The following is a 20,140-nucleotide window of genomic DNA, read 5'->3' on the forward strand; positions in this document are numbered from 1 at the left end:
TTGCAACATTGCAGATTAACTTCTGTGCATGCCTTGGAGCAGAACAAGCTACTGGACCACTATCTCACACATTTCAGACAACTGGCAAATGCTTCATTGAGTGTCATGTTCTTATATTTAAGAAACTAGTCATCTGATGATGTCAAATTACTCACACAACACTTTGAGTTACCAGCATTTCAGCTTGGTAGTTCAAACAGTTTGAAAATGAAATGTAAAAATGTATGTTAAAAAAAATTGATGACCTAATCACGAGATCAGGTGAGCTTAAAAACCGACATATTTGCAGTGAGGCGCGGGTATTACTGAAGTGCTTGCTAAAATTCTGATGACACAATCTACAGTCATCATTATTTTGAATGTCAGATGTTCCAATAAAGGGAAGAGAAAGCAACCAGAAGATCCACATGTGGGAAAAAACTGGAATCAGCATCGGTAAATAAGTTAAATGAATCAAAGTTACATTGCGCAAACTTAAAAAAACAATAATTAAAAATTTTTAAAAAACAACTTGAATGACAAAACATGGCACCACTGTGTTATGTGTCACAGAGTTTATAAACAAGGTTGCTGTTTTTTGCCATAGAGTAAGATTTTTTTTTTTTTTAGGCGTGATAGAAGTATTGTTTTGTTTTGACACGACAGTTTACTTCCAGACCAAGTTACTGAGTTCCGGTTCCTCAGCGGCAAAACTGTGTCCAACACTTTTTTTTTTCGATTCTTTATCAAATTTAGAATATTATTTTTGTTTTGACATCCAGGGAATAAGTTTTCTGTACCATTTTTAGATGTTTTTTTTTTCCTTGCTGACTTTTTTATTTTTTTATTTTTTTTATCAAACATAAATAGTATAAACAGATATACATATGAACAAATAAACATGGCAAAGTAGACTCGATTGTCAATGAATCAACCAAGGATGAGGAAGCAGAGGACATAAAGACATTTGTACTGAATGTAATCACTTAACTGTACAAGTTAAAAGTTTGGGAGAAATGTTTAATGCTAGACAAAAAAGAAAGTAAAATTAAATAAATGAATAAATATATAGATAAATAAAATAAAAAAAAAAACATAAATTACTTGCAAGGGGAATATAATATGTATTCAACTTGGTGGTTCACAAAGAATCTAATATATCAAACTGTATATTTTTTGGTTTTGGGATTTTTCCATAAGTCATACGGATTTTTTATATAATTCAAAATCGTTTATAAATAATGTAAAATTAGGAGAACACTTTTGCATTCTGTTTTTGTGAATGAAGAAATTGGCCAGGCCTAAAATAACATTGACACATGGTTCATCTCTTTTGTTGCTTAAAAGTAAACCAAACGTTATATCATCTCTTGAGAAAGAAACTGGTGACGATGGAAATTTGTCTTTCACCCATTTATGAGTTTAAGCCCAAAAGCCCGGTACTTTTTCGCATGAGAAAAATATATGGTGTGTTGTTTCAATGTTGTCTGTGTTTAACACAACATGTATGTTTCCCCAAGAAGTCTGCTGAAATCACGTGATTCGGTCACATGAACGAAAATCATGTGACCGAAGCACGTGATTTTAGTACGTAAATGCACTGGGAGTGTCGTTGTACAATTAGTGTTTACCCCACTGAGCAGGGGGATACAGACAGTGTCGACGATCTTTGTTTCGTTCTCACAAAGAGAAGAGTAACTAGCAGGTAATTTGAAAAACTTTGTTTCTTTTCATAAAGGTCGCCTATCTGACGTCAGACTAAGGGTTGAAGTGCATGGTTATCGGCTAGCTTTTTAGCGCAAGATTTGTCGGCTTGCGCATTCAACAAATTAGTCACTTCGAATATTTTGTGTCAATTACTATGTTGTTGTGCTTTTCTTATGTTTGCGAAAGTTAAACAGGATCACCTTTTCTTGTGTTCACTGTATAATTTTTGGCTGTTTATTTGAGGGTCTCAAGTCACTTCGTCACGGTTGCCATGATTTAAAGCAGGTGTCGGTGTTTGGGTCTCGGACCTGAATCGCTGACCCGAATTTACCTGATGTGCTCCAAGCGACAACCAATCGGTTCACTGCACTGGATGTTAAGGAATCTGAAACTCATGTTTGCACACTTATAGTATAGAGGAAATAAAAAAAAAATCGGTGTTGATGACTCACCTTCCAACTGAACTAAAGTGAGGTGTTGAGACTTGCCTCGCTTCAGAATAAAGGTCATTTTATAGACATTCATATGAGCATAACTCATTTTCTATTTAATCTGTAAACCGCTCATCACTGTAAATCAAACTTAAGGAAACCCAAGTAAAGCAAGATGTTCTGTTTGCAGGCACCCTAAAAGAAACCAAACAGCAGATCATCTCAGCTAAAATTTTAAAGGCATGACCTTTTAAAATAAACTCTGCACAATACATAGAGAGTTCTGTAAACTTCAAGAAAGAGATTCTTCTTCGTCGTCTTCTCCTTTCGGCTTTTCTCTTCAGGGGATGCCACAGCGAATCTCCATCTAACCCTATTCAAGAAAGAGATATGATAAAAAATTTAAAAAAAAAAGGTGTTAAATGAAAAATACATGCAACCACATCCACACTGAAAATAAAAAACAAAAATGTGCTATTGGATTTTGGGATACTCTATGCTTGTTGTATGCAATAGTTAAAGGTGAAGAGAGGGGCGACAGAGCCCAAGATGAGGAAATTATATTGTCAGTTGACAAATTTTTCAAAAGCGGCAACTGCTGATGAGATTCGCAATGAAAACAGGGGTTAAATAAGAAGGGCATCTGAAAATTTAAGTTTCAGTCTCACAGGAAGTGATTGCTAACTCTTTTAGCTACAGGGTTTGTGACGGCTCCTATAATTGGGACAAAGTAAAATCAGGTTGAAGCCTAAGAAATTACTCAAGTGTTTTATGAATATCAGTGTGATGTGACTATGATTAAAAATAGCTGACAGTTATTACGAAGGTGTCAAAGGTCCTCTCGAGTTTACCCTAATCTTGTTCAAAGTACCAGGAAGTAAACCTGAATGGTTTTTCATTACTTTTCAGGTTACTCTGTCTTCGTACTTGTTTGTGACTTTTAAGCTAAAGATTCCTTAAAACCTAGTAATTTTTTAGATTAACAGTGTGCCTTTTCTGTGGTAATCAAAGTACTGCAGGGTGAGTCAACAAGTCACCGTAGGTTCTGGCTTGAGGCTCAATAGGTTTTATGGTAAGTGATTGGTGTGCATGTGTGTGGGAGGGGAGATTACAAACTTCCTCAAATCAAAAATAGGTCTCAAAACTAAATATCCATCACAGTTTATCTGTCACAGCTGTTAGCTTCGACATCAGTGTGATGCAGTATGAATTAGATGCAGCAGCTGTTCTGTATTGGGGCTGTGGGGGGACTTTTGTCACTTCCTTATGTATACTTTTTGCTAATTCATTCTATTAGCCTCAGTCATGTGATATCAGCCGGCTTTACTGGATGTCATGTTTTTCATCTCAGCGAAATGCGAGAGTTTAGTAGATTCTCTTCTGCTTTTTCTTGCTTTTTTGGTGATTTCCCTCTTCACAGAAACACTGTATTGTTGCATTTTTTTCCCAAATGGTTAGCCATTCAGTAAAGTTATCAACCATGTGTAGCTTGAAGCTTATTCACTGTGTTTATTTGCAAAGTTTGAATACCAAGGAATTTTGATAAAGACCGTTGACTCTTAACTATTGGAAGTGGCGTGACTGTACAGTAGAGGTTTTCTGTGCCCCTTGTGAACTTTGAGTTTACGTGGTCCACTTGTGGTTGGATTAGATAAGTTGCGAAGATTTAACCGATTAGTTTCAGGAGGGTACTTGGGTTGATGGGGTGGGGCTCTAAACAATCTGATAGTTTTCAATTTATCTACAAGAATGTTTAGTCAGTTTATTTTATTTATGCCAAAAAACATTAAATATGGTGTGAAATTAAGAACAAACCTGCTCTGTACAAATCTTTCAGGCAATATGAGGCATATAGCCTTCCTCTTTTTGGCTGTCAGCTTCTGGGCGTGCCTGGCCAGACCTCCCCTTCAACCTCTAACCAGTGAGATGGTCAACTTCATCAATAAGATAAACACTACCTGGAAGGTTAATTTTTTTTTTTTCCACATTTTCCAAATTCCATAATTTTCTTTACAAATCACAACACTCGTCTATTGCATTTTGAATATGGTAACTCTCCACTCTGTTATGCAGGCTGGCCACAATTTTCCCAATGTGGACTACAGTTATATCAGGAAACTCTGTGGTACGATGCTTAAGGGACCAAAACTACCTTTCTTGTGAGTATTGAATTGGTTTGGAGTTGGTTAGGATAAAATCTTTGGGTGTATTAGAAAAATGAGGAGTCATTTTTGAATCGCTGGTGTGCACAGTAAGTTTTCAGTTTCAAAAATTATAAAGATGTCTGTCAAACAAGTATAAGACCAAATGAAACAAGTCATTCACCTATAATCTACTCCACCTATCCTATAATCAGTGATTATGGTGGGCTAGAGTTCTCAAATTTTATCTACCGCATGGTTTTGGGCTCTTGAGAGAAGCCCAAAGGAAACTCATCCAGACATGGGGAGAACATACCTACTACACAGAAAGGCCCCCTGTCAGAATTGAACCAGTAACCTTATTTCTATCAGGCTGAAGGGTGAACCACTGTGCCTGATTCTTCTTATCACAATTTATGTTCCTCTACAGGGTTCAGTACACTGGAGATGTGAAACTGCCAGAAAATTTTGATGCCAGAGAGCAGTGGCCCAACTGTCCCACACTGAAGGAGATCAGAGACCAGGGTTCCTGTGGATCTTGCTGGGTGAGGGCAAAGGCAGACTGTCTGATGATGACTTTTAGAATGAATACTGAAATACTCTGTTTATCATTCTTCTAAAAGAGGGATGTCAATTTAAGCTTGATAGTAAGATTTTATTTTTTGATAAGAAAAGTTGATGATGCATCATTAAATTTGAGGTTTTTAATTGTAACCCAAGTCTTGTCTGTTTTGGTTTTTCTGTTTCTCAGGCATTTGGTGCCTCAGAGGCCATATCTGACCGTGTGTGTATCCACAGTAATGCTGAAATCAGCGTGGAGATCTCAGCAGAGGATCTGTTGAGCTGCTGTGAAAGTTGTGGCATGGGGTAAGACATGGGGCAATTGAGGGTTTTGAATTTGATTCAGCAATCGCTGGAACCAAGGAATGCCCTGGTTGCCCAACTCCAGGCAAACGCTTTCTAAGACTACCACAACACCGAAAATTATGATCATTGCAATTATTACCTTTTTTCATTATTTTTTTTTTTTGAAGATAAATTCAATACTTGGTTACGATTAAGTTTTATTTAATTTGATAAAGCTTGTACTGTAACAAGTTTTCATGTGGAATGGTCTAACTAGTATATAATCAGCATCAGCTTAATGGTAAAAATTTGATTTCTTTCATTTTTAGATGTAATGGTGGCTATCCTTCAGCTGCTTGGGAATTCTGGACCAAAAAGGGTCTGGTCTCTGGAGGCCTATATGACTCCCATATTGGTAAATGATGCAGTAGAAATCAGTTTTTCACTTACACTTGTCTGTCTCTCTTATGATATAATCAACTTATTGGCAGAAAATGATTTTCCCTGCATTTTGTGTTCCTCCCATTTTTATAGTGATAGTGTGTAACATTGGATTAATCTCTATGTTGACCAAGTTCGGTGAAATGAATGAAAGGCCGATGCAAGTCTCACTAACTGCATCCACAGGTTGCCGGCCCTACACCATCCCCCCTTGTGAGCATCATGTGAATGGTAGCCGACCTTCCTGCACAGGAGAGGAGGGAGATACACCCCAGTGCATTTTAGAGTGTGAGGCAGGGTACACGCCAAGCTACCGTGAGGACAAGCATTATGGTAAGGAACTCAGGGGAAAAGACTCAATTTCATACAGTATAGTTGAAAAAAGGAGAATGAAATGCTGCCTTGTTTTTTGCCCTATGACCCAATTTCTTATTTTGATATTCTCCATTATTCTTGGTTAAAATGCTTACTTATGTTTTTTCTTTTGGATCATAGTAATGGTATGACTGATGAAACTGATTTTTGAAACAGGAGATAGTCTTCAAGTATGAATTCTTGCTGAAATTTGCAAATGGGTATGGGCAAGAGGGGTGATATCTTATTTACACATGTTTTTTTTATTGATTGAAAATTTGAAGATTGTTTATTGAAATACTTGTTACCCAGCCAATATACAGTGGGGAGAACAAGTATTTGATACACTGCTGATTTGTCAGCTTTTCCAACTTGCAAAACATGTAGAGGTCTGTATTCTTTATCATATGTACTCTTCTACTGTGAGTGACGGGATCTAAAACAAAAATGCAGAAAAACACAAGTTGTATGATTTTTTTTTCAGTAATTAATTCGCATTCTATTGCATGACATAAGTATTTGATACATCAGAAAAACAGAACTTAATATTTGGTACAGAAACCGTCGTTGGCAATTACAGAGATCAGATGTTTCCTGTAGTTCTTGACCAGGTTTGCACACACTGCAGCATGGATTTTTGCCCACTCCTCCATACAGATCTTCTCTAGATCCTCCAGGTTTTGGGCAGTTGCTGGACTTTCAGCTCCCTCCAAAGATTGAAAAAAAAAGCAAGATAAAAATTACAGACCTCGACATGCTTTGCAAGTCATATATCCCAGCTTGCACCATGCGCTACTTCTTTTACGGGAGAAAATCAAGTCGGCGGCTGCTTCCCGTAGTTGCGAGACCTCTTGCGGCTCAATATTGATCCGTATAGAAGGCACACTGGATTATAAGGTGCACTGTCGGTTTTTGAGGAGATTAAAGGCTTTTAGGTGCACCATATAGTGCAGAAAATAATACGGTACTTGTTCTCCCCACTGTATCTATTACTGGCATCACTGGATCAGTAAGAGGTGAGCATTTACACGGTAGTTGAGACATCATGCCATTTGCTAAATGTTTTTTTTTTATTCATTTGATGTAATGAAGCAAAGCTTGATTATGGACACAATGGCATAAGCACATGCAATTAATTTTAAAATGTGTTACAGGTAAAACTTCATACAGTGTTCTGTCAGATGTGGAGCAGATCCAGTATGAGATATTCAAAAATGGTCCAGTAGAAGGAGCTTTTATTGTCTATGAAGACTTTGTGCTCTACAAGTCAGGTAAGAACATAATTTACACTCCAGTCAGTGACACTCAACAATTTACACTCAGACACTCACAACCTGCGTAGACTCAGTGATTCTTTACAAAAGGCAAAAGAAAACATTCCTTCTGGGTACTTGAGCCCTAACCTTTGCAACAGTGGTTTTTGTCTTTTGCTTAGCTTTGACATTTTTGCCCACCCCCACCCTTTTTTGTTTACAGGTGTGTATCAGCATGTTTCCGGTCATGCTTTGGGCGGACACGCTATCAAAATGCTCGGCTGGGGTGAGGAGGATGGTGTTCCCTACTGGCTCTGTGCTAACTCCTGGAACACTGACTGGGGTGATAATGGTGAGCACATACATTTTAATATTCAATACATACATTCCTCCAACAAATGACAAAAAGAAAGCTCTTGTTTACCAAATGTACTGAACTGCTTTCCCAAATCTCTTTATAATTACTGTGTGACTGTCTGTGGTTTTCAGGATTCTTTAAAATCCTGCGTGGATCAAATCACTGTGAAATCGAGTCTGAGGTTGTGGCAGGAATTCCCAAGTAAAACCTATGGTACGAACGCATGATGTGACTATAAACAGCCGGCCTGAATCAACCTGTGAGGTACACAAACTAGTTGCTAAGTGTAATAATCAAAATAAGATTTTAACAATTGCTTTGCTCAGAGTTGTAATTGTACCCAAGCCTCACACAATTTCAGCAGAATATTTATCTCTGATACTCTACATTTAATACTTTGAACTGACCTTGAATTTTTTTTTCTTGTTTTTTGCAGGTTTTGCGCATCGGTGTTCATTTTCTAATCACTACAGGGCAGAAAAATCACTTTTTCTGGGCTGGAATTTCTTAATTTGGAATGTCAAAATGCCCCGTTATGTTTTTAACAGCTGACCTTTTAGTTTAATCAACATATTTAAGTATAACAGCATCCAGTGTCTGTGCCTGAACACAAGAAAGAATGTAGTACTTTGTGCGGTCACTACTTCTTCACTTCATTAGCCTGTCAATTAACAGTTTGCACAGGAGAGACATTCACCTTGAATTTTTAAGTTTGAAATAGCACCCTTTCAATTTTTGCACTATTTGAAACAGACACATCTGACCTATACCAACAGTGCAGTTCCCTGAATGTATGTCTTATATTCTTGCCATTTTTATTTCTTAGTGCCACCAATGCCTCTCAAGCTTGTTCATTTGTACTCAGGCTGTATTTTAGTGGTTTTTAAGATTTAATAAGTATCTAAGCATTTTAATATGATTGAGAATTCATATGTGTGGGTCGGCCTCTGGTGACAGTTGTTCTACAATAAACTGAATTGGTTATAACCAGTGTATGGTGTTCATTTGATCTTGTTTTAATTGAACAAAATTAAACACCACATATGACATGATTGGCCAAACACAGTCCAATGTAGTTGAACGAGTTGTCTTATTTTGTTTGCCTTATTGGTTTGCACACTGCAATTAATTAAGATGAGAGATGATGAGATGAGAACAACTTTATTAATCCCGAAGGAAATTGTGCCAGAGTTTCAAGTAAAAACATAACAGTAATAGACAATAGTGGAAAGGAGGAAGAATAAGAAATATAATGAAATATAAATTGTCTTAGCTGTTAGCAGTAACTACAAAGGGTCAAAAGGTCAAACTTTTTTTAGTCTATGTAAACCAAACATCCAGAGAATCAATTCTACCATGTTTAATATATACATGTCACTTAGCACCTGCACCTCCAGCTTTGGAATTAAACTAGAATACTTATGCATACATTGCAGGGTACTCTGCCCATATCGGGTGATCATGTGAATTAGCTTGACATAATCGGACAACCAACCTCATGCGAAAATAATTAAATAGGATTTAATGTGCCTTCAATTGTCCCACAGAAGGATAATTTCAATACGTAAATCAATGAATCCCGAGTCATCGAGGGACGTTTGTTAGTAAAATGTGCAGTTAAGCCAAACTCCACTCCAATTACGGTACATCCGGGAAATCCCTAGACTTAAAAGCGAACAACCCTCCCAGTAGAGCTTGGGGCAGTTGCAAAGTGCTGAATTCATAGCGAGCCATTCGCCTAACTCGTCAGGGAGAGATGGAAGGGGGAGGAAGGGTCTCATGGATCAAATATGGGCCTGTCGTGTCCTTGTTTGTGGTTCTGTTGGCCATCTGGTTCCGCTCGCCGGATGATGCAGTTCTGGACGAACGGCTGGACACCGTGCTGTCGTCTCTTCTCCGGGCTGAGCGTAAAGTTGGGATGAATAACGTCGCTAGACCAAGAGTGGCCGTCGGTGAGTGCGGTTTGAGCTAGCTAATGTTAGCTAGCCCTTTCTGATCCAAATGACTTCGACGTAAGTCTCTGCTTTTCGGGTTGCCACATATTATTCAACGTAAACCCAATTCACTATTTCTACCATTTTCAAATAGCTGCTCATAAATTAATAGAATAGCAAAAACCATTACATTTCTGGACCAGCGTAACGTAAGTATCCAGGAAATCGGAGCAGCGAGTAGCATTACTGCAGTCCTAAGTGTACTTTGATACAAACGTTCATAACCAAATGCTGCAAACTGTAAATGTTTCTGTCATTGTAACACGTCTAGCGATAAATTGATATTGAAATGTGCAAGTTATTGCAGAAAATGCTTTAACAAGAGAAGCTCTGATAATGTTTCCCATAGCAAAAGCTGCTTTTTGAAACCCTTCCGCATATTTTTCCTGTATAAAATAGTTAGACGTTTCAGGTAGTTTGTGTTCGAGTTCAAATAATAAATCTAGTTCTATGCATGAAATTATGGCCCCTAACTATTACTGTGGATTTTGGCCACGTGTACCCTCAAGCGCAAAATAGACACACCTCCCTGGTTTAAATCTAAACGATTTGGTTCATGGGGACAGTCGGTGTCAGCGTTCGTCACTTGCAGTGCACACTAACATATTTCTGTTTGATTTAGCATCACTATCCTGTCATTTTGAACCTAAGCACAAACATTGAGTAGAACTTAGCACCATATCTGCCCAACCTTTAACCAGCTGAAAAACAATCAGGTCTATGACAGTGCAATCCCTCGTCCCCAGCCAGACTCGACGTCCCGTGTCAATTAATTATTAACACGTTTTGGATTAAACTCACTTATTTTACCTCCTGATCCTTATTTTCTTTAATCTTTTCTATCTTCTTGCTTGTGTCACTGCAGGTTTGGGAGGTTGTGTGGACCTGATAGTAGATGGCGTATCATTGCTCAATAAGATTGGCCTTCCCCCTGCAGACAAGCCGCAACATCATGAGTTTCTAGAAAATGCTGAGCAGCTGTCTCAGAACTTTGCCTATTTCTTTGCACCCGGTGCCGCTGCAGAGTAAGTTGTGTTTGAGTGATAAGGGAACTAGTCATTAAACGGAAAAAATGTGAGAAATTAACTAAAATCTTGGTAATCAACCAAAGAAATAGATGCAAATATAAAGTTGTGTTTTGTACACTTTTTGGATTCTAAGAATGTGAGCCTCCACTGTGGTCTCCACCAAACCAACACCTTAGCTATCAACTTGATTAATATTAGCCACTTTTTCATTAAAAAAATCTTGATGCCAATGTTTTCTTCTTGTTAACATTAAAATGTGGTAATTTAAATCTTTTGCTTAGTGTTGGACAAACTGAAAGAAACTGAAAGAAAATCCAACAAATTGTAATGTTCTTACAATATGCTGATACTTAATGGACAAGACACTTATTCGTTCTAGAAAGTTGCTACTGGAAATAGTGTCGTTATTGCCTGGACTTAGTTGCATAATTGTAATAATTTCCTTAATGCGTATGATGCCATGATACAAGATTTGATTTCAGATACATTTTATTAGTTTTATTATTGGTCTTGCATGCAGGATTGGTTGCACAATGAAATTGTATTCTCAAGGTATTTTATTTATGAGTCTGACAACTTAAAATTCATAGGGACCACTTCATATCTCCTGTCAATTTTTATCTTCCTATCATTTAAGTTAATATATACAATGGAGCCAACCTCCCCTGACACCATTTGGATCCTTGCATTTTGAAACTCTCTGGTTTATATTATGTATGACAAGCCAGCAGCAATTATGAAACCAGTTTTGTCCTGCGCCCTCAGGGGATTGGGCTCCCGACTGACTGCCTGCTCACAAGCTCTTTCCAAACAAAAGTAACATTAACCATTAAGCTGCATGGTTTGTAAGAACTAGATTGTAGGCTCGAGTGACACTGCAGGGACAGAAAAGGCAGGGGGATGTTTTTGAGGGATAACCATACCAATTGAAAAGCCGATTAGAATTTCTCACCCATGTAAAAACAGTTTAATAACCATCTTTGTCATTCTTGTCAACTACGTTTGATTAGTCTCTTTACTGGACTTTTCCTGGTCTGAGTCCACCTGTGCCTGAAAGTGTTTGCCGGCAAGCTGTCTCTGGTTAATATTTATCGTGCCCATGTTCAAATATAGACTCAGTTCATTTGAATATGAATTTGAGATTTGAATATCTTCCAAGTAAATTATTTCCTAGTCGTTTCAGTTTTTTTTCCATTTCTTACAGACGATTCATGCTGAATGAAACACTATTCAGTGAGCTGGTCGAAGCATCTCGTGATTTACCTGGAAACAGATGGGCAGTGGGTGGAAATGCCCCAGTTATGGCGGGCCGCATGGCAGTTGAAGGTTGTGATGTATTACTAGGGGGAAGCTTTAGCCCTGACTTCACTGATGTCCTTTCCCAGCACATCACAGGTATGAACACACACTGATGCATCATCACATTTGCTCTTAAACTATCATACTCCAAATCAGTAGGAGCGGTGTTTGTTTATGTTGAGCTGTGCATCTGGAAATGCTTGGGGGGAGACCTTGTTTACCAGTTAATTAGCATCTCATTGTGGTCAGACTTTAGTTTATTTACAGCTTGATTATTTTCTAACATACTACTTCTGAAATGCACTATGTACAGCTCTTTATTGCAGCCATTGCTTTCTTCACACTCGAGGCACATGTAACAAGATTATTAATTCTGCTGCCAAGATTTCTTGAAATGTATGCTCTTATGTCACAGCTTGAAAAACAGCAACAAAATTACATGACAGAATTGACCATACTGAGCATTTGCAGGATGAAGAAATTCCTTTTTTTTTAATCAACATTGTACCTTTAAAAAGTGTGTAATTCCATTTATTTTTCCAGTCCATTGCATTTCCATTTGTATGGCCTTTTCAGCCAAGTGCAATATTTGTTTTCCTCTCACCTGCCCTTCATCCCTCCTCCACCGTCTACATATATGTCTCCAGTGGCAGGCAACATAGTAGAGGAGCCGGACATTCATCTCATCCTGGAGTATCCAACTGGTGCCAGCTGGGGGGGCTATTCCTCACGTCGAGCCAACAGGTGTGTGGTCATTGATTGTGTGCTTTGAATAGTGTTGACAAACCTACTTGTTGGATTTTTTTTTAAATATTGATCAAACATTTGGGTCTGTATACATCCATACTGTATATAGGCCTGAGGTGTTGTCTTGAAATGTGGTCTACAGGTATATCATCCACAGCGATGACCACAACCCCTACTTGGCATCCATGGAAGAATTTGCAAAGAAACTCAAAGAGTTTGATCCTGATCTGTTGGTGGTGGGTGGGCTCCAAATGATGGACAATTTCCCATTCCAGTCAGGTAACTACCTTTCATGGGTTGCCAGTTAGCAAAGTAAAGTATTGTCTTTGTTGCATCTTACAGCAGGAATTCCATGGTTATGAAAATAATCTTTTTTATGTGTGTGACCACATTGTCTGGCTTTGTTTCTAATTGGCTGTACTCAATCTTCCAGGTGAACGTGCTGCCCTTCTCTCCCGCCTGGCAGAACTACTATCCTCTTCCACCCCCTCTATTGGAACCCATTTTGAGATGGCCAGTTTTGTGGAAGAAAGTATTATGGAGGACCTGCTTCACTATGTCATCCCTCATGTATGTATGAGCCTCTAGATTGATGTGCTCGGTCAAGAATACTTTTCTATTGTCAAGCTGTTTTTGAGAAAACATGAACTATATCATTGTTTATCAGATTGGGAAACTAATTAGCTGACTGGGATCACAAGATTGCAGACATGCAGTGGCAGAAATGAGAACAGGCTAAACGTGTTAACTTACAACTTCACTAGAAACATTATAAGTACAAATGGGGTTTTAAATAATTTTGCCTGCGTGTGTGTGGTAAAGAGTTTCAATTAATGGTCAGTTAATTTTTCATTACATTATTTGAAGACTCCATATTACCTTCTTATCCAAAAAACAGGGTTTGCTTAGCTATATTGAAAAGCTAATGGTATTCCAAATGTCTTAATGTTTAATGTAAAAAGATTCATGAGAAATTAATTTTATTGTGAGGAATAAGACCAATAAGAGGATGCATTTTTCTCCCTCATCAATCTATCAGTAGATTGTAATGGATGTGTCCGGGCAGCTGCTTTTTTATGATGTGACTCATTCTGGTATTCCAGGCGGACTCTTTAGGGATGAACGAACAGGAACTTCCCAACCTGCTCAGTCTGCTCAAGGGCTCCAACATCACAGTTTTGTCAGACCCCAACCCTCGTGTGGCTACAGTCCTTGACCAGATGCGGGAGGTCTATCGCATTGTTAACCAGCGCTACAAAGAGGCCAGTGCCGAAAGTGACATTGACAGAGAGAAAGTTCAGGCCAAGCCCCTTACCAGGCTCCACGTGCACACTTTGGCCTTCCAGGCCATGATAGTGACCCGTGGCTCCCAATGGAAAAACACCATGTCAGCCATTGCTAAGGCCTCTCTCACAGCTAACCGCCATGTCTGTGGCTCCAATGACATTGATCCCAGCAAGGCAAGGCTAATTATGGATGACTCCTTCTCTGTTAGCCGACGGGAAGGCAGCCAGCGTATCCCTCTACAGGAGTCCAGGCCTGTAAGCTGCTGGAATGAGGAAGACTATGAAATCTGTGTTGCACCAGTGCTGGTGTGCACTGAGGTTTACCAAACTGCTGGAGGAGGGGATAACATCTCAGCTGCTGGTCTTGTACTGCAGATCTAGGGTAAATGGTCTTTCTGTCGTGCTAACTTGTTGGCAAACAATGTGAATCTTGAACCTGGTGTAGGTGGCGGTTGTTGAAAACACGAACAGGTACTGACTGACACTTAACTGGCTAATGCTGTGACTTAGAACCAAGGTCAGCTATATAGAAAGCTGATCACGATTATTTGTCAGATGATGGGATTAACATATTTCATTTGGCTTGATCTGAAATTATTTTTATTCTTTTTTTCTTTATTGTTGTTAGAATGGTTTGTGCCCTCAGCAATTACAGGATTGTTAATTCATCAACTTAATTTTCAAATAAATCTTTCAGTTAAGTTTTTTATTAAACCATGATTCTGTAGCCCCTTAGATAACAGGAATATATATTTACAGTCTTTGCTAGACTGCAGCGCTCTTCTACACTTAATCAGTTTGTTTTCGAACCGGTATTTTGTGCCTTTATGTAGGCCATGTTTTCATCGTCCTATTTGCCCCATTCTTGTCTCCCATCATCTGACCTAAAGTGGTTTCAGTTGCCAGCCACCTGAGTCTCTTAGACCTCACAAGTCTTGGCTTTCAGTCAGTTTCAGAGAGGGATGTGGTTTAAATGAGACCAGAGACCTGGTTGAATTTTATAGTTTGTTTACATGTCTAGCTGAAAACCTGCTGCAGGATTATTTGTTTCATGTAAATATTTTGTTTTAAATATATGTTGTCACCTATTTGAAATCTACAGTTCCAGCCTATTTTTGAGTTTTTGACATCCCCACTTTGATGCAAATATACTTCGGGGGAGTCAACCTGAATAATCCTGTTGCAGTTCTTGGCCTCTCATAAGCTACTGCATCCTTCTCCCATCTCTTTTTGAAAGGCAAAGACAGACTTAACATAGTGAGGTTTTTATCTTCTGGTCTTTCGAAAATGCTTGAAAAAAGAATACGTTGCTTTGGATGCTTCTTTTTTAAATTCATTTCATTCCTGTGTGTTAGTGGCGGTGCAATGATACAAAATGAAGACCACTATAGGAACCTGGGTTTGATGTCAAATATCATCCTCTCTACCTCCATAACCTTCTTTCATTTTTCTAGTTTTTTTCAATTACTTGCCATACTTACTCTCACTTTGCTCTGCGAGGACCAAATAACCAGTTAGAATTGATCAAGAAATCACACGTCAAATGTGAGTTTGCACCACACCAGACATTATGTACTGTCTTCATCTCAACCACAGGAATACAGAGCATTATTTGTTCCTTTTGGCACATTGACTGGCGTCTGACAGAAGGGCACTGGCACCCGGGTGCACACACACATGTATGTATACATGTTAAATCCACTATACAGTGTTTATAACGGGGATCAGATAGAGTTTTGCAGTTTTGACGATTTTCACATTGTCTGTCTTTCCAGGGTCGGAATCACTTCAAGTGGAAATTTTTACATGCACAAGGGGACAGCTATGCAAATAACACCTATTACTGAATTAAACATTCCGTACAGCATTAAGTATATTTCTCCTCAATACACCTCATTCAAAAGTGACAGTTATTTGTTACTTTTTTAATTTTATGTTTTCTTTACCCAAACATAGCCTGATTGCCTTGAGAGGTGTTAACCCTTGTTTAAGTTTGAGTGGAAATGTAAGGGAATCCCTTTCTTTCTATGTCAAGGTTGTTTTGACCTGATGCTGATCTAGTCAGTTGTGCTGGGGATAAATGAACCTTATTCTACCTGTCTGATTCTCGGTGTTTATTAAAAATTAAACCTAAAATACAGACTTTTCTATTGATGTAGGATTCCGGGTTTTATCTTCCAGTGTCCGAAGTGATTGGAATCCAAGAGTAAAGGGGTTTGTTTTTACTGTGAAATGTTTTTTTAAAGCAGAACTTTGGCGTGCATTCATGCTTGTCTTTGTTCTTATGACTTGAACTGAACTGTTTTGGATAAGTCATGCTTCCGTGCTGTGTCATGAATGGTTACATTGAAATGCAAGCTCATCTGATTAAACCTCACTATGAAATGCAGCAATAATGGCTTTGTTTACTTTGTCATACTGGGTGCAATCAATAGATAAATATTTCTCAAGGAATTATGGGATGGGAAGAGGTGAGCAGTCAATTTTGACTATACATTGTGACAATTGATTCATCACACTTAGGAAAGTAAAAGTACAGAGGAATTATCAGCCAAATGTACAAGTACTAGAGCCATTATGTAAAATGTTCCTTTATTAATTTGGAAGTGTTTTAATGTTAGATTTAAAAAAAAAAATAGGTGAAGCTAATGCCAGTTAAAGGGTACAGTTCTTGTACCGCAGTATTTTATATAGGAAACCATATTATACTTGTTTAATACACTTTTCTTTAACTCTTCTCACACTAAGCACATCAGAATTTTTCCGAGGACGGAATAGGCTTTTAAAAAGATTTTAATAAATTGTACATTTTTATCTAAAGCAGTCAAATGTAAAAAATCATCCGTTTCACCTAAAATGTTCAGAGGGGATACAAAGAAAAACTTAAAGGTTCTTCAGTAAACTAATTGAGGAAAATAAGCGACTTTTTGTCACTAGTCTGAGGATGAATTAAAAAAAAAACCTTGACTGTTGCTGTGACACATCTTAAGTTTAAAGGAGTAAATCATATTCTAATAAGTTTTGGTGAAGACATGGGCCAGATCATATAACTGAACCAAACTCTATCAACTGATATTGTCTTTCTTCTCTGTACTTATTCATATGATCACTCAATTGTCACACAGCTCCTCTTATGCAGAGATGGTGGTCTGTCAAGCATAATTGTTAGAGAATAATGGCATGTCAGTGTCCATGGTCAGCTGGCTGATTAAATCTTTGCATTGAATTTTGTTGTTCTCATGGTCTGCGAGGGCTGTCAGCATCTCATCCATCTCCTCCTGGGTGAAGGGCTCCCCTGGGTTGAAAACAACTATCCTTACAACACAATCTACTAGAATTGTTGTGTAAGAGAAAAAAATTCATTACTAACTTTACCTTCCTGTGTCATATAGCTTGTGAGCTCCTCAAGCTCCAGGAATCCCTTCTTTTCTTTGTCCAATGCCTGACAACACCATATGGGCAACAGTAACTGATCCTATCTCCTGTTAATATTTTAAGAGGATCTGCCATTTAAAGCTAAAACTCTTGGGAGAGTGTGACATGATTGCTCAAAACTTTGAAACTGACAAAGAAGAACTGGGGATGAACAGCTGTCACTCTCACCTCAAAGGCTTGAAGTAGACGGTCCTCAGGGATGGGAGGGAACCTATGGAATCACACCAGTACAAACATGGTACATGGTATAAGGGTGCTCTATACATCTATATAAGTAATTTCATATTTGTTGAATGTAATATGTACTATATAAGTAATGCCATGTTTCTTATGTAAGTTATGTCAACGTACCATATTTTAAAACACAAATAAATTTAATGATTCTAGATTTTGCTTTTCTATGTTTACTGCTATGATCCAGCTATGTACATGCACATCCGAGATTGAGACAATAAATATATTTGTAGAATGCTCCTACTTGTTTTCTTGCAGTGCTTTGGTCATGGCTGGAAGGAATCTATCCAAATGGATGAAGCCTGTGTGATCCTCCTCCACCTGGTTTAAAAGACACAATTTAAAACTCAGGTTTTCTGAGGAAAAAAAAAAAAACATCTTTTTTCTCTCACATAAGCCCCCAACATGTCAACATGTTGTGTCGATAAACAGCGAAAGGAACTTTTTGATATATCAAATTGCATTTTATCACCTTTATAAAATACCGATCAAGAACTAATATACACTTACATTTGTATTCTGTGTAATTTCAGTGTATTTTGTCTTTGAGTGAGCAGTGAAAATCCAAATTGCAAATGAAGATGAGATGGCATCCTCAGATTATACATTGGAGTAAGTGTTATATTCATCACAAGCATAATGAAAAATATGAACAAATAAATGATAAAACACTGACCTCAGCAATGAAGTCATGTAAGTCTGCCTGACTAGGAAAACAACCCAGGGAATAGATGATAGTGCTGATCTCTCTGGAAAATAAACCACAACCGCAGTATTTAGCAACATGTTTAGACTTATCTGAGGATGACCACCCTCCTCAATTAACCCTAAAGAAAAATGGTTTCTTATGCAGAAAAGACATCTACAAAAAGCCTTATTTGGTGGGCTCACAAAGATGTTTGAGAGGAGTAGTAAATTGGTTCTCACTGTGATTTCAGAATTATCCCACCAATAGGCAAATGTTAATAATCAGCAATAAAAACGGACCCGGTTACCAGGCCACAAGAAAGTGAAGAAACTAAACTATATGTACATTACTGTGACTACTCAGTGTTTGACATTTGTCCTTAAAATTCAAAAAACATGGTGACTGATACCTTTGTGGATTCAGGAATTGTTGGGTTTTTCTTTTTTTGTCCTCCTGTAGTAAGTTGTGCATAGCTTTTAGAATTTGCTGATACAATTCTTAAAAACACAGATCAAACCTGACATTTGGCTTCTAAAATACGATGGTTCACATTTGTATGGCTTTTTTTTTTGCCTTTGCGATCAAATTGGTTTTGTGTTTCGATATTTCTCTATTGTTTGTGGCAAATAAAAATGAGAATGAGGGATGGTTGACTATTTATCAAGCAGTAACCTTGGATTCAAAGTCAAAGGCAGCATCTCACCGGACATCCACCGTGTTGTTGCTCTCATAGTCAAAGGACTCGAAAGCTGCTCGGATCTTCTTCTGGATGTCGGACACTGCGCTCTCTCCCGGCCAAAAGAGGAAGCACATTGTCAGAAAGGAACGCGTTAACTCGCGGTAATTACTCCAGACAGAAGTTTAAACCACACTTCCACAGCTTAACTCTGTTTTCAACAGTTTCCGTATGTGGCCGCTTCATAGTGAAAACAGCACTCAGTACCGAGTAAGCATTTAAGCTGCTAGTTAACCAACCTGCTGCGCTCTCCTTGTCGTCCGCCATGCTGCTTGTTTCCAGGTCGCCTAGCAACCTAACGCCATACTCAGGGAGGAAAAATACGTTTTTTTTATTTTATTTTTTTAGTTTTTGGCCGTGATCAAACATTTAGCAGGTTAGACAAAATTTTTTGCTTGATTCATTAACTCAGAAACCTAACTTCATTATTTTGATTAAAAAAAACACCGGAAATGGTTTGTGACGTGATAAAAATTAATTGTCCGATGTCACAAACCGTGAAAGGGAAACTAGTGGGAAGCCGGAACTAATAATATCACGTGATCACGATGCAAAGGTGAGGTCACGTTGGGAGGAAAGGGGACGCGGTGCTGTCACAGAGCAGGGTTGCCATGGTACTGGTGCTACAGCAGGAGGGGGCAGCTGATGTCACACAGGAGAAGTTGTGACGTCTCATTCAAGTGAAGTCAAAGTGCAGGAGAATGCACTAGTGTGAGAGACGGACTATGAACCTAACCTCGTTTTATTGATAAAAATACCTTAATTATGAATGCTATGATCTGTGTCATGCGGCAGTCCACATTCAAATCATTATGAGAAGAGTCATGGATTACAGACACTTTTTTTTTTCAAAAAAGAGAATTTTAAATGAATACCAAATAACTTGAAAAACTTGAACATTTAAAAATATCCAAACTGCAGTGGTTCTTCCAAGCTTTTGTTAAGGGTAATAAAACCATAATTGGGATAAGTCAGTAATGGTTTGCTCATGTTATAAGCTTCTCTGATTGACAAACAGTCCTGTTTAAATGATGCCCAGGACTGTCAGAGAAGCAGAAGAACAAAGAAAACAAAGAAACAAAGAAATGGCTATTGAACTGGGGCGTGAAAAGGGAAATTAAGAAAGTAGAATTAAGGACCTTCACGTTTCCAATAAAGGGTAATGGCTGAATTAGACATCAAA

At 38.2% G+C, this 20,140-nt stretch overlaps 3 protein-coding genes across 5 annotated transcripts; 2 read left to right on the forward strand and 1 right to left on the reverse strand.

Moving 5' to 3' along the window:
- Nucleotides 1-1,546: 1,546 nt before the first annotated feature.
- Nucleotides 1,547-8,497, forward strand: ctsba (cathepsin Ba). 2 transcript variants are annotated; one of them, XR_015108867.1, is made up of 11 exons: nt 1,547-1,684; nt 3,955-4,082; nt 4,191-4,276; nt 4,689-4,803; nt 5,010-5,125; nt 5,434-5,519; nt 5,732-5,878; nt 7,054-7,170; nt 7,376-7,504; nt 7,642-7,774; nt 7,947-8,497. XR_015108867.1 is itself a non-coding variant. In XM_086174728.1 (11 exons), exons 2-10 carry the CDS (start codon nt 3,960-3,962, stop codon nt 7,713-7,715), a joined length of 993 nt encoding a protein of 330 aa, XP_086030854.1. In that variant the 5' UTR covers nt 1,547-1,684; nt 3,955-3,959; the 3' UTR covers nt 7,716-7,723; nt 7,947-8,497. The 2 variants fall into 2 exon arrangements, 1 of the variants encoding a protein (XP_086030854.1); XM_086174728.1 differs by having other exon boundaries at nt 7,642-7,723.
- A 67-nt stretch (nt 8,498-8,564) lies between these two features.
- On the forward strand, nt 8,565-16,253 carry adpgk2 (ADP-dependent glucokinase 2). Of its 2 annotated transcripts, XR_015108866.1 has the most exons (9): nt 8,565-9,462; nt 10,370-10,529; nt 11,737-11,927; nt 12,479-12,575; nt 12,721-12,857; nt 13,012-13,148; nt 13,682-14,246; nt 15,461-15,543; nt 15,640-16,253. XR_015108866.1 is itself a non-coding variant. In XM_086174727.1 (8 exons), the coding sequence occupies exons 1-7, from the start codon at nt 9,267-9,269 to the stop codon at nt 14,243-14,245; spliced, it is 1,482 nt and encodes a 493-aa protein (XP_086030853.1). In that variant the 5' UTR covers nt 8,565-9,266; the 3' UTR covers nt 14,246; nt 15,461-16,253. The 2 variants fall into 2 exon arrangements, 1 of the variants encoding a protein (XP_086030853.1); XM_086174727.1 differs by having other exon boundaries at nt 15,461-16,253.
- A 675-nt stretch (nt 16,254-16,928) lies between these two features.
- drc8 (dynein regulatory complex subunit 8) lies at nt 16,929-19,273 on the reverse strand. The gene is made up of 7 exons (XM_086174729.1): nt 19,197-19,273; nt 18,925-19,009; nt 18,210-18,282; nt 17,778-17,854; nt 17,468-17,510; nt 17,240-17,306; nt 16,929-17,159 (listed from the first exon to the last, which is right to left on the reverse strand). Exons 1-7 carry the CDS (start codon nt 19,222-19,224, stop codon nt 17,017-17,019), a joined length of 516 nt encoding a protein of 171 aa, XP_086030855.1. The 5' UTR covers nt 19,225-19,273; the 3' UTR covers nt 16,929-17,016.
- Between the last annotated feature and the right edge of the window lie 867 nt (nt 19,274-20,140).

This window comes from Fistularia commersonii, chromosome 27, assembly GCF_037954325.1.
Source record: "Fistularia commersonii isolate RoL2024-O1a breed Wild chromosome 27, RoL_Fcom_v1.0, whole genome shotgun sequence".
Classification (NCBI taxonomy): domain Eukaryota; kingdom Metazoa; phylum Chordata; class Actinopteri; order Syngnathiformes; family Fistulariidae; genus Fistularia; species Fistularia commersonii.

Bases quoted from the DNA above. Each gene is read 5' to 3' on its own strand.
- drc8 (XM_086174729.1), bottom strand. From the start codon at position 19,224: ATGGCGGACGACAAGGAGAGCGCAGCAG. The intron at 18,283-18,924 runs GTGAGATGCTGC...TTTATTTTCCAG, and splicing joins AACAACACGGTGGATGTCCG to AGAGATCAGCACTATCATCT. The intron at 17,160-17,239 runs GTAAAGTTAGTA...TTTTCAACCCAG, and splicing joins AAGCTATATGACACAGGAAG to GGGAGCCCTTCACCCAGGAG.
- adpgk2 (XM_086174727.1), top strand. From the start codon at position 9,267: ATGGAAGGGGGAGGAAGGGTCTCATGGATCAAATATGGGCCTGTCGTG. The intron at 11,928-12,478 runs GTATGAACACAC...ATATGTCTCCAG, and splicing joins CCTTTCCCAGCACATCACAG to TGGCAGGCAACATAGTAGAG. The intron at 12,576-12,720 runs GTGTGTGGTCAT...TGTGGTCTACAG, and splicing joins TCCTCACGTCGAGCCAACAG to GTATATCATCCACAGCGATG.
- ctsba (XM_086174728.1), top strand. From the start codon at position 3,960: ATGAGGCATATAGCCTTCCTCTTTTTGGCTGTCAGCTTCTGGGCGTGC. The intron at 5,879-7,053 runs GTAAGGAACTCA...AATGTGTTACAG, and splicing joins CCGTGAGGACAAGCATTATG to GTAAAACTTCATACAGTGTT. The intron at 7,171-7,375 runs GTAAGAACATAA...TTTTGTTTACAG, and splicing joins CTTTGTGCTCTACAAGTCAG to GTGTGTATCAGCATGTTTCC.